Here is a 14015-nt window from a genome sequence, read left to right as displayed (position 1 = left end):
AAACTACATTTCTTTGTAAGAATGCCCCATTCTGCATGCTCCACTTCCATCGGCTAAACTCTCGAACCTCTTAGATTTCACAAAGTTAATCTAATCTCTGACCCCGATTATGGTCTGGCCTGCTGAATCATTTTCCTACGCACCCCAGTGGCTGACAGGAAATTGAGGAAGCTGTACAAATCAACAAAGAAATGAGGTGAAGGAGGGGGCGAGTGTACCAAGTGAAGACAGAGCACAGAACACAGCCTCCCTTCCCATACAAGACACCTTCCTTTTACATCCTTTCCTAACGTCAACGCACACTGCTTTGATCAGAACTAGGCCCGAGACCCGTCCACCAGCCCGCCAATCTGTGACTGACCTTGGTTCTTCTCCATGAGGGGCAGGGTGGTGTCGTCGTACCCCGGCTTGCCGTTCTTAGATCCTTTGGGCAGGCTGGAGGCGGCGGGCTAAAGGAGAGAGGAGAGGACAGGTTGTCAACATCTCGGCGGAGCGAGACACAACCGACGCACGAGAGAGCGGCCTCAGGGCCTCCGCAGCAGCGCACCTGGAAGTGGGTCTTGTTCCAGCCGTCCTTGCTGAGGGCGTTCCTCAGTTCCTTGTAGCTCCACACCGTCTGCAGCACGTGAGACGCGGCCTTGGTCTCCCGCTGAGATTGGCTGGGGATGGGGGTGGGGGTGGGGGTGGTGGTGGTGGTGGGGAGGAAGCAACAGAAGCACGCGAGTGAGCTTGGCACCGCACACGGGGGGAAGCACTCAACGGAATAAAACTTCAGTCTAGAACCATCCCTGCCCACAACTGGTGCCAGGAGCTACCTTTTAATTCGTCCCCCTATTCACTCAAGATTCTTTTTCCTTCAGCTCATCAGCTGCTCCTAAGGCTCTCTGTTAATTACACAGATTTTCATTTCACTTCAAAGTGCAACTTTCCCTCAGATGAAAAGAGGTAGAATGCACATTGTCTTTAACTTTTAATGGGAAGAATTACAATATTTCTAACCTACACTGCAGCAAAGATTCACTAAGTTTCAACGTGTGGAACAAGATAAAATAGATTTAATCAGGCAGATAATTTCTGGAGTGTGCCAGCGAAATAAATGAGTCCGACGAGATGAGAAGTCTAAATGAAAAGTGCAGGAGTGTTTGATTAAATAATCCTGAATGGAGGCCACGTTCAGAATGTCGCTGGGATCCTGTGCTGTCACAAACCTTGAGGTTTAGTCTTTTTTCGGTAATTATTTATGCATTTTCCCCTTTTTCACATTGTTCTGGAATCAGCAAGTCCTGTATGCTTCTCCATACTTGCGCAGAATCACTGAAGCAAGACAAATGCAATCTTCCAATACACTCATACTCTCATATGCAGGCAACAGCCATTTTTCATACGAAAAGTTCCACAGTGCACTCTGACAGAGTGAACGTTGAGAACGTTGACTGGTGTGTCCTCCTGTGGCGTCAATCAAGCAACTTGCAGGCACCTCACACACTACAGGACGGTGCCAAATCAGCGGGACGAGGGAAGCCTGGACGACAAAACCCACACTACCCTGGCGGAATGAATCCGATTACGCCTGCGGACTCGGGGGTCATTGTCCGCAAATAACACGTGAGCACGTGAACTCGGGTTTGGGTTTTAGGGCTCAGCCTGCGCTTGGCACCAGCGCCTTAACCCGCCGAGCCAATCGGAACCCTTTAGTTGCAAATTTAACTGGAGTCATTAAACAAAGTCATGTTCCGTGAACTGAAAAGAACAGTTTCTCCTCCATCAGTAGCAGCCCACTCAGGACTGTGAGGGAACTGGTAAGACTATAAATTAGCTCAGGATCATCTGAAGGCGCAATGCACAAGACAATTCACACCCCTAACTCTAGAGACAAATGCCATTACACCATTAACTCTTTCCTGAAGAAATAACATATACCTGACGAATGGGAAATACAGACACTGGTGGTTAGGAGAGACCACAGGCACAGATTGCTCTCCAGAATACAACTGCTGGTGTGCTCTACAGCAGTATGGGTAGGAGCCCTCTACCTCGTCCTGTTGATGGCCACCAGCTTCTCGATGGCTTGAGCTTGGATGAGGGAGCGAGCGTTCTCGGAGCTGTCCGTCACAATCTCATGGATGGTGTTGAGGATGGCCACCACTGTGTCCTCCTCCAGGTTCTTGGCTGGCCGCTGCTGGCCACTGGGCAGGTTGCTGACCAGGTCCCGCATGGCATAGCTCCCTGGGAGGGAGACAGGACAGCAGAGGGCGCCGTCACGTAACGTGGACCCCTTTTGGAAGCAGTTGTGACCGTCATAGGTCGCTCCCCTGCAAAGCCGAAAGCTGGCAGGCTACTAGTGCTGTCTGCAGAACTGTAAATGGCAGTCTGAAACTCAGCTTAACTTCAAATCTGTGCTTGGCACTAGCTCAGAAATCAGCTCAAGAAATCTATGCTCGATGTGTGACTTATCTGATTGCAGTATCACTGTCACATAACAATGCATGCCAAAGCGTAGCAATTTTTCCCTGCTTCTTGGTTCTTGGGTTTGTGGAGGACTGTCATTCTGAAAGGGCATTTCTCCACCGGAAACGAGTGTGGCGGTCGGTTTCCCCACCTATCAGGTCTTTGTTGCGGCGGTCGATGGACAGGTTGCGCAGAGCGATGGCCACGGCTCGAACCACCTTATCAGAGTCGGAGCGCAGCAGCTCCACCAGGATGGGCAGGCCCTTCTCCTTGCGCACAGTCGCTCGGATGTAGTTGGACCACTGGGGACGGAGAGAGACAAGTGATCTGAGCAATGTACCGGATGACTGAAACGCTCTGTGCGTGTTCAGCAATGCGATGTCATGTGTCACCTGACTCCATAGCCAAACAAATTAAATCTTATCACATAAAAACCCAACCAGTGATGCAAGCCATTTCCTTTATTTCACTATTCCAAAAAATATAGCCATGGTCTGTTGTAAATAATGTAATTTGTCTCTATTAAACATCAATAGATTTTCCTTTCTTCCTTTTCCAACACAAAACATTTTACTTTGACATGAAAGGCTCTTCAGCCGAACATATCATGCCCCTGAGATGTAATTAAATTCATGCAATGTCCAATCCCTGCCACTGGATGGCAGTAGTGAGCCTGAAACAGTAATCCCTTGTGACACCGAAGATGAAAAGGCATTTGCAAAAGCTTTCAAATCCTCTTAAGGACCAAAGACCCCATAGGTTTGTCTCACAGATTCAGAGGTTTGATGTGTTAGCGGCTTCAAATTCCTGTTTGTGCTGAAGCATTTAGATCAGCTTCAGCTTAGACAGTGTAATCATGGACGATGCGGTATATTTCTTCTCAGCCAGATAGCTTCCTCGCATCAAAATTACCGCTCCAGACACCGTCAAACTATAAACAAGGCAACACCATGGTTGACTATGCGAATGTGTGTGTATATGTGTGTGTTTGTGTTTGTGTGTGTGTGTGTGTGTGTGTGTGTGTGTGTGTGTGTGTGCATGTTTGCATGTTCATAGAGCAGTGTGATGATTTCAGCATTTCTAATCAGAAGAGAGTGCCTGGTACTTGTGATTTCCTCATACATATGTGAACAGCACAATTCTAGCCAATGAATTAAAGATGGTGACAGATGTGTATAAATATACACATGAGTAAAGAAAGTGTGAGAACTGGAGGAATTCGGTCTGGTGCTCAGTGAACACCCCGCCCCCACCGGTCCCCCCCACCCCCCCTTTTCTTTTCACTCACAGTCCACTGCCCAGCGCTAAGGTTCTGCAGGGCTCCAGCAGCCGCCTCCAGAGTGTTGTAGTTCTGACTCTCGGTGAGCAGGGACAGGTAGAGTCTCACCACCTCTGGCTGGTACAGCAGCTCAAAGCCTGCGGGGAGACGGCGAGACGTCAGGCACAGCGGAGTCCTGCCACCCACAAACACTCGGTCTGCATCCTCACAGCCTTCTGCACAGAGCGGAACCTCAAACAGTCAATCAGGCGTGTGCATGAAACCAGTGCTCATTGCTTTATTAGTCATATAAACTAATGTAACTTGGGTCTGCTGGAGACAGACAAGAGACAGACATGATCAGGACACTGACCTGTTCTCACTGTTCTAGTTCAATCTATCAGTAATCTATATCTATCTGTCTAAGTATGAGTATGTGAATAATATACTCATACACAGTAATACGTAATAAGTAACAATGACCATAAAACAATGGCACAGGAGAACTGCATTATGAAAGGAGACCAAGAAACCCTTAATTCTTGTGTGAACAGCTACAGGGTGGGAGGAATTGGAGCTACAGTGGCAATGCTGCCCATTATCTTGACAACACATTGCAATAATAATCATTATTTACTTCACTGCATTTTACCGCATTATTCCAACTTTCATTTAATTATTTCAGATGGCCAGTCATCTTTAAAAAAATCTACAATGGTCAACACACCTGCCATATTTAGACTACAGTGTTTTCTCATCTCCCTGAACTCTCCACCTCTGCTGGGCACAGCCAGATGATAGATCTTAACAGTAATACTGTGGTAATGCCCTTTCTAACCCACCTCCAATAATCTACTTTTACCCTTCATCAAAAAATGGTGCGTGGGTTTCTATCAGGTTCAGTGTAATAATACACCGAAATCCATGCACCTGATTATGTTCTAATTCTGCCATCCAACTGTTTCTGTTTGTGCAGTCTGTTAGTCAGAACTCGGTGAGCGTACAAATTTTCACAGCTGACTTGACAGGTGAACGTTCTGTATGATAATCATTGAATCTGGAGCACAATGTATTGCACACATCGAAACCCCACATGCAGAGACACGGCGGGCAGGCGCAAGAAGAGAAATTTCCTGATGTCAATACCCTAATAGGTGCTCTGCAGTAGTTATCCCATCCCAGTCACAGCCAATTCAGGCCCTGCAATCAATCAGTCAAGCCAATCGTGTCCCTATATAGTCTGAGTGGGTCTGTGACCCTTCTTGTTCAGTATTCCCCATCCGTAATAGAGCAGCCTTGTTGTGGCCTTTCACAAACAGTCAATAAGAGGCCATAGAGCCCATGGCAAAAGAGGCTGAGTTATTGGCTTGCCCTCTAAATCAGCAGTTCCTACTAGGACAAGGTGAGGCCGGCTGACAGGGTGACAATTACTGCAAATCACCCTGCTCCGCCTCCCCCCACACACACACCTTCCACCCGCCACTCAAACAGGGCTACAGGGGAAATGAACGTGCTGCCCCACGCCTTCCCCGCTCCCGCGTGAAACAACAGCAAAAAACAACGGCAAAAAACACCGGGCACCGCAATGCACTGCCCGCCATGGCAACGTGACACCCCACAAATCAGGCCAGCAAGTCGTTTTCTCCGGCACAGAATCAGTGGGCCACATTACTCACACGCTGATCATTAATACTTCTCTATTATTCTTCTGGGTGTGAGAGGGCATTGATCTCACACAAACACCGGACCTGGATGGAGTGTTTGTCGCTATGTCCATTTAACACATTTCAGCGGCCAATCGTTAACCTCTTTCCCCATGCAAGCATAATTACATTATCAGCTTTCAGGCGCACTGCTGGAAGGCTCGCCAGATAGCACCTTCACACAAGGTCACCTCCAGGCATATTCAGCATCTTAGGGAAGGACCTGATCATTAGACCTGGATATAAATCTAAAGCCTACAGCAACTGAGATCCAGCAACTTGAGACTTTGCAACTTAACAGACATAAAGTTTTGTGTGAGAGTTCACTGTGGGAATAGTTAGGGAGCATCCTTACTAACTGAGGTATATTTGATGCTGTCATTGTGAGATTCAGTACATTACTGGGTGTGACATGATTTACTTTAAGGTTAGCTGGCACCGTTGCTTCATACTGATACTTTAATAGTTGTCCCTCATAGATTATGTAATTGTAACAATAAAAACAACAATTTGAAATACAACTGTTGCTATAATTACTATCATTGCATTAAATTATTATGTGCTTCAGAGTCAAAACTCACTGGAAGCAGGCACACAGACAAAACAATCACCAATTCCAAAGTCCCTATTTCTGGGACTATAATCAGCACAGCCCGTTAGAGCAAACTACATGCAGTGCATTCCTGTGACAGGAGAGAAGGGTTGTGTGCCAAAGCAATGAGACAGCGGTGAAATGCCAGCCCTGTCACACCGGCCTGTGTGGCCCTTTGGGACGGCTACAGAGGGGTGGACCACGCCTTGTGCGCTGACACACAAAAAGACGTGCCCGCCTGCTCCGAGGTCCCCTGTCTTTTCCAGGGGACGGGACGCATGACGAAAACTCTCAGTGGGACATGCATTGAGCTGCCTACTGCTGCTACTCCTGTCTGATGCGGGTGTGATATCTGGACACCAGTGAGACATACAGCCTGAGGTGATTTTCAAGAACAGTGGCAGCTATATCACAAGTGAGGACACGGGCTTGTTCCATTCCTTCTCCTCAAGGAATGCCTAGGAGAATACCTCTAGAAGAAACTTACAAACCAGGCATGTAGCCATTCATCAATAGGATTCATTAGCATGGCTACAATATGCTTCAGTCGATGTGAAAACATCTGTATTAACTACTGTTAATACTAAAACAAAGTTTATGTCTTTTTTACTTAACAGAAGTAAACTTTCTGTTTTGGCCATTTTTTGAGTAGTCTGATGACAGTATTATTCACCAGTAATATGCTAATATGATTTTTCAGCAGTTTTCAACATGCTGTATTTCCCATATCAATCATTCTCTTGCAGTAATAGATCATTTGAGTATGAACTAACTCCCTCTTAAGCCTCCCACTATGAAGCTTCACACTATGAAGGAGAAGGAATAGAAAAAGACACTCCAGACCAGCATGTCCACACGGCTCCACAGAGGAGGTGAAATTCCGACTGCCCGAGCAGACTTGCGTCTGACTTCAGGAAACGCAGAAAACCCAGCATGGCCATTTTCACTTCTAAATCTGCACCTCACACCAGTAATTTGGAGGAAGAGGAGGAACAGGATGTGGGCCCTCGCTGGGCCTGCCACGCCCTCCACTGACACACACACGCCCTGGGGAGGTCATGTCTGGCACTGGTCCCCTTCTTCAGACCTGCTGCATTGCGCTGACATCACCCCCTTTCGAATCTCACTACAAAAAGTCGGCTTCACATGTTAAAAATGGCATCCGAAGCAGCACAGATTCCAGTGTGCAGATTCAGGGCTTTCAGTAAACCACTCAGAGAGGATGTTTCCTTTTGGAATAAAAGGGAGGCAGCGGTTTACGCAGTGTGTACCAAAGACAGCACAACTCACAAGGACTGCTCTCTTCTTAAAATTTAAATAGATATGCACAATTTAAATAGATCTGTACATAACCTGGTATTTTACAGGATATTCTATGTACAGTCAGCAATTTAAAAACACATACATCAGCAGTATGTCGATAAAATGTTAAAAGCAACTGCAGTGGCCTTTTTTCATGCAATTAAATTAACATCAGCCCTTTGTGTATAGGTCACCAGAAATCCATGACAGCTCTTTAGTAACCAAGAATCCCAAGAAAACCAAGAATGAGAAATACTCATTTCTCCTTCTTGTACTGCCTTGGGCTGGACTTACTTCCTGTTGAACTGGGCTATGAAATAGCCATTTCCAAGCCAAGGTTTCATACAAGTAGCCAAAGGCTTTTTATCTCAAGAAAGGCCATGAGAATTTGCATTGCCTTTAACACTAATTCCTTGAGGTCTCTGCATTCTTCCCTCATATTGAGCTACTGTTACCCCAGTCCAGCACACGCAGCTGTTTCAGATTCCTTACGTGGTCTGAACAGAGGGGTGCTATTCAGACATACAGTACATTTTTCGAGCAGCTGCTGTTCAAACGCCCATCAGACAAGAAATATTTCATGATTTTCCTGCATAATCAATTTGGAACCAATAATGTTCGGCATGTGTTTAAAGGGGGCCAATCTGCTCTTGCTTGTCTCTTCGCAGGCTGCTGCATCAGAGCTTGTTTTTGTTCGGCGTTCAGCTGAGCGGCGATGGCGGCACAGGGCTGAAATGGGAATAAAGAGAAGACACTTTCCTCTCATTAACTCGTGGCTGCTCACTGCCAGGTCCTTAGAAGGGAATTATAATTCATGATGAATAATTGGCTGGCAATGGGATGTGACCTTCTGCCCCCCCCCCCCCTCTCTGCTGCTGGCGCTGGGAGTGGCACCCATCCCTCCTGTCACTGGACACATCTGCATGAGCTGCATACATTACTGACTGTCTCCCTCAGTCACTCAGTCACTCACACACACAGACACACACACACTCCCCCACAGTCACGCAGACCTGCGGGAGGACAGGCTTCCTCCTGTGCAGAGTCACCATTATCCAGCCAGAGGAATGTGCTTACGCTGTGCCGCGGTCCTGAGGTCCGTGGGGCTCTAAATGAGGTGATCTGGGAGGAGAAACTGGCCCCTTTTAAAAGAGAAATATGGTAACGATGAACCCTGCGCTCAAGCCTCAATTAGCAGCCGAGGCTGTAAAACGGTAGGTTACGCCGCGGCCTGGAAACTGGGTTAAAGGAAGGAAGTAAAGTTGCGCTACATATGGGGGGGGGAAGTGAGAGGCTCATCAATTAACGTTAAAGTAATTGGGCTGAAGTGGCCTCACTATTGGCTGTAATTAAAATGGAGGTGTTGACTGCGAGACAGTGCTGATGAGCAGCGAAATAATGATAGATTAACACGCGGATTAATCTGCCCATTTGGTTACCACCTCATCTAGGCCACACAGACGCTTTATTTTGTCACAATGTGGACTCCATTAATCAAAACACACGAGATTTATTGCTTTCCCACAAATCTCCTACCGCGAGACAGCCAAGAATGCGACGGGGCGACTTCTGAAAATATCGAACAGGTCCAATGAAAATGAAGCTGCCTCCGTCAGTCTACAGAGGGAATCCATTTCCAGAGGTCAGAGAGAAATATTTCAATGGAAAAAACAACACCAGAACATGGAGGTTTTAACTGTGAGATACAAAGTACACAAAGCCATTGAAAGGCTTGTTTGTTGTGAAGGTGCACGTTTTAACATTACAGCTGTCTCTTATGTACCGCATTTAATATCGCTCTTCCACGCAAATGTATAACCATCAGATAAGTATAACCATAACCATCAGAGCCACAAGATAACCACAGTACTATCAGAATCAGTACAGCACCTGCCGGTTACAAAGTCTCTCAAGCATTTACTAGTGCTTTATTCATAGGCAAATGCAAGGATACCTAAACATGACCTTAGCTGGTCCACCAATGAACTTTCATTCTTTAAATAACCTTTTCGAGGACCATGGGACAATTGTACTGATTTTGGCCTGTTGGCAGAAGTCAGCAGCGGAGCAGAGGCCTGCGGTACCGCTGTGCAGCACTGTGGGTGTGTGCATGGGCTGAGCCCCCCCCCCCCCCGCCGGAGGGAAGGCCCTTCCATCCGCCACTCGCTCAGTCACAGGCGCAGGCCAGCAGATTACTAATGAAGGTGCAGAGGAAGGAGGCAGAGACGGCTCTCCTGTCCCGGCTCCCTCACAGCCGGGCCCTGGAGGCGATTCACAGCCATTCAATCCAGGCCAAATTATTAAGAAAAGTTGGGAGGGAGTTTTTTTTGGGGGGGGAGGGGTTGAGCTTTAATTAGTGTTCACTCACAGTCCACGCATATTAGTGTGAGCGAGGTCAGCATGGGGAGAAGCTGGCCAGGGTAGGGTGCGTGAGGAGGTGACCCCAGGGCACGGCAAGGGGCAGGCAGTTGGCGTGGCTCACGGGCAGATGCCCGTCCTCTGCGCACACAAAGACGCCCCAGAGAGGGGAAGGCAGGGGAGAGGAAGAAGCATAACAAAGCACCTTCTCTTCCTCCCCTCCTCTTCGGTCGTTGTCATTCCTCTGCCGAGTCCCCCCGAATCAATGGGAAGACGCTGTCAAAGGGCTGATTGATATTTCAGGGCTTTGGTTTCGGCCGTCCGACGAGGTCCTCCCGTTCCGAACCGTTTGCTGCGCCGAGAGCAAAACTGTTTACTCTCCGAAATGGCTAATTAGCTCCCGCTGTGGCTTCCCCGAGTGGTGCGGCTTTCTGCTCTCTTGTGCCGGGAGATGGCCTGTCATCGATCACCCAAGGAAGCCGTCCTGCTTCCGACTCTTTCTCAATAGGCGACATTGTTGCCGTGTCACACGCTTCAAATCTTTCCCCCCAAACCCGTAGACCTTTCCCTCTCCCCCTTCACTACCATCTCAGGACACCACTGCCATCTTCGTCACGGCGCTAGGGCAACCAATACATGCCTTGAAGCTAAAACCTTTCATAAGCTTACTAATGTCTTGTGTGTTTCTGTATAATAACAGCAACAGCTGATGTGACCTTGGGTGCGCGAACACTGCAGCACTGCCGAGTGTTCATTGCCCACAGCTTTCACCCTGACCCACACATGAGATCTTCTTTAGGAGAGAGACATCAATGTGTGCTGCATGAATATAAGCTGGTGAAGAACACTCAGAGCAACTCTGATACAGGAATCCATCTTAAAAATGAGTGTAGTTTCACACAAAGCACAGAAAGGCGCAAAAATAATACATCAGTCTGACCTCTGAGGACATTTCAGAGCTTTCTCCAAATGCAGCTGCCCCGTATCCAACTATGTATGGTACAGTTCAGGGAAACAGATGTGTGGCCAAACCTGCAGAGAGTTTCTGTTATCAAGTACACCTACATATAAAAAAGTCCAACACATGCTTGTTCAAAAGGACTCACACATTTCTTTCTTTCATTTCATTCTGCAACACAAGGGATGAAAATGTCTTGGCTGTGAAGCCTTAATCAGTGTTTTATATAGCGTACAGGCTGGGAGCTGTCAAATAAATAGAGAACAATGCAGGTGTCACTCATAATTGCCATAAATGTAAATCATTTAAGCAAACAACCACAAAAATGTCTACATATTAATGTAGCATTTCAAGGACAAACAGTGATTTATATGAATACAACTAGATTTCCCCAGTGAAAAAGATTCATAAGAATTTAGAATACATTTCCAGTTTGGCCTTGTAATTAAGCAGGAAATGTTGACATACTGTTAACATTAACCAGTAGCTGTCAAAGACAACTACAACACCATAGACAGAAATACCGTCTATATATTGTGCACATGTGAATGCACCTGCCCCATATGCAAACTGCATGAGTCTTGACAGCCACCATTTGCCCTACAAAGAATATACCCTGCGTGGTGCTGATTCCTTCAGTATTATGGTAATTAACTGCACAAAACACTCAGAGAAGTCATTAATTTTAGACAGTACCTGTCAAAATCACAGAGCAAATCATATAAATATATTCATATGACATAGGGATTACATCGTGCTCTAGTCATAATATGCCCTATTTTAAATTTCATAAGAATAAAACACACGTGTTGAAAAATTCTTTTAAAAATTCTTGTAAATCTGAATTGGGGAGGGAAAAGTCGGTAATCTTAAAATGTGGGATTTAGTGTTGTCAGATACTGTGTAAAAATAATAATGTTGGTACTTTCTGGCTTACTGGTTGGGTTGTTTTGATCGATTAATTACCATAATACTCAATAAGAACAGGTATCAACAACACAAGCACCAAATTCTGGGGATTTTCCTTCATAGGGCTAAAGTGTCTTAGCCTTGATGTAATCCACAAATAGAAAGGATGCATTTACGTAAAGCGGTCTTTTATCTCTGATAGATGCTATTTAACATCACTAATGCTACATTAAACACCACAAAACCAAACGTGACTATATGAGTGGTTCATTCTCATGGTATCGTTTGTCTCTGAAAGCTGGCACGCCACATTAACGTCTAGACATTTCCTTGTTTCCTGACCGTTTGCTTTACATTGCTTTACAGATTTACATCGATGACGATAATGTGGAAACTTGCACCGTTCTCCTGTTTATCTGACTGTTCCTCTCCTGTATATACAACACTGACGAAGGCTTGACAGCTGAAACATTTTTAATCCCCTGTGCAAAGTGAAAGGCATATGTAACTCTTTTTGAAGAAAGAGTGCAGGCTATTTTTCTTTATCATATACATTAAACTGGGAGTACTACACCTTGCCCTCCCAAGACCTGAGCGCCGCGGTGATACACCCATCACGCCTGATTACGTGAATCAAGATATGAAGCCTTGCTTGAGGTTTTGTGCTTCACTCCATTTTCCTCCCCTATCAAGGCCCCATAGAAAAGCCCACGAAAGCTGGAGTTTGCTGTCAAACAGCACTGCGGTCTGTGGTGTTTTTACAGATATTTTCTAAGACTTCACTGCAGAGGAGATGAAATCCTGAGGGGAGGGGGAGGGGGGACGGGGGGGCTTGCCTAGAGGAAAGCCGAGCTGTTCACAAACTGCAGTCGCACACAGAATAAGGGAGGAAGGGAGGGAGGGATAGGGAAGGAATACAGAGGACTGATGGGGAAGGAGAAATTTTGGAGAGTGAGAGAGAGAGAGTGAGAGAGAGAGAGAGGCAGGGAGAGAGGGAGGAAGGAGGCGGGTGTTTGAGAGGAGTGTCTGCTCGCACAGAAATAGCATTGAGCTCTGTTGCCACGGCAACCACATCCATCCACACCAACAAATCTGTTCATTAGGGAGCACACTGAGACATGCGGGCGGCAGACTGACAGAAAGCAGAGGTAAAGCCCTCTTATTTATTTATTTACTTTATTTACCACAGAGGCAGGATGCTCACATGTTAACGTGACATCTCAAACCCACCCTCCTACCCCACCCCGCCCCCAGTCCCAATTCTCGCTGCAGTTCCCGCACACCCTGTCAAGTGATGGGGCTGGGGTGAGAAAAGTGTCCAGCCCTTTCTTGTAGCTTGCCTACTGTTCTATTAACAGTGCATTTCTCTCCTTGTCTCATTTTTTGGCAAGTGGAATGCTGCCTCACCTTGAAGCCTGGCCTGTCAGAGCTGGTTGCTGAAGCTCAGCACGTACACAGATGCACACAAATGGTAGAAACTACAGCATGACCGAGCCTCTGCAAAGTGGGGGGAAAAAAAATTCTCTTCAAGAGCGGAGGAAAAAAAACACTTAATATTAGCTGTCTGCGCATCTCCCTCCTGAAAGCAGAACCAGAAAGTTGTCATGGAGCTGCTTTACACGAATGAAATTTACAAGACAGCTGGTTAGCTATGCAGAGTTTGGTAAATAGGACAAGCAAATTGCCATTCCAAACACGTGGCAGCTGCATCTGACAAGGATTTGAGGGAAGAAATGGTGGCTTTTACATTTTAATTCAACATTTTAGTGAGGAGCTACGCTTGTGGGTACACAGCAGCGGTGCACACAGCTGGTTGAGCTCAGAAGCATGCTGTTGGACGAACTTGAAAGAGCATTTCGGCTGTGCTGGTGGAGGGAAGGGGGGGTCTAAATCCTCTCATGCCTGTCATCTATTGGGTAAACGTTTTTCTTTTTTTTTTTTCCACCAGGTTGACATATACATGTTACAGTTTTTGGTCAGCAGTGTTATGGTTTATGCTACAGGTAAAACCAATTCCTTTGATCACGTGGAGAACCCTGGGTGTGTTCACTCTTGGCTAGCCAAGGTCCTGCTTCAGAGAGTCAGTGGGAGGCTGGGTTACTTGGAGAGAGGAGGCAGGCAGGCAGGCAGACGAGTGTGGAAGCCGGGCCAGGGCCGGGCCTGGGGGTTGTGGGATGACGGCTCTGATTGTGTTTGACTCGAGAGGGATTTCCCTTGGCTGTATTCTTGTCAGGACCCATCTCTCTATCTGCTGTTCTATTCGCCAAGACGCGGCATCGTGATGAGCAATCAAGAGCACCCCCCCACTTCACCTCTGCGACGCTGAGCTCCGGGCCGGCCTCCCAGCGGCTCCCTGGCCTCCATCGCCTCATCACTCACGAGGCCATTGTGCACCCTGGCGCTCCGAATTCCAATCTCCACTGTACGCCGCACAATATTGGAGGCAATTTTCTCTCTTTGGAGGGACGTAGTGAATGGCGCCAGTCC

General features: G+C 46.9%; 1 protein-coding gene across 8 annotated transcripts in view; it reads right to left on the bottom strand.

Annotated features, from left to right (window-relative positions):
• Window positions 1-14015, bottom strand: part of arvcfb (ARVCF delta catenin family member b) — a 159583-nt gene that overhangs the window by 7584 nt on the left and 137984 nt on the right. For all 8 annotated transcript variants that reach the window (XM_036527352.1, XM_036527345.1, XM_036527349.1 and 5 more), the window contains 5 exons: window positions 3737-3864; window positions 2600-2750; window positions 2034-2226; window positions 548-659; window positions 362-449 (listed from right to left, as the gene is read on the bottom strand). In XM_036527352.1, coding sequence (XP_036383245.1) covers window positions 362-449; window positions 548-659; window positions 2034-2226; window positions 2600-2750; window positions 3737-3864 — 672 coding nt within the window. The remainder of the gene's footprint in view (window positions 1-361; window positions 450-547; window positions 660-2033; window positions 2227-2599; window positions 2751-3736; window positions 3865-14015) is intronic.

Source organism: Megalops cyprinoides, chromosome 4, assembly GCF_013368585.1.
Source record: "Megalops cyprinoides isolate fMegCyp1 chromosome 4, fMegCyp1.pri, whole genome shotgun sequence".
Lineage (NCBI taxonomy): Eukaryota > Metazoa > Chordata > Actinopteri > Elopiformes > Megalopidae > Megalops > Megalops cyprinoides.
This window is presented reverse-complemented; position numbering and strand designations above follow the sequence as displayed.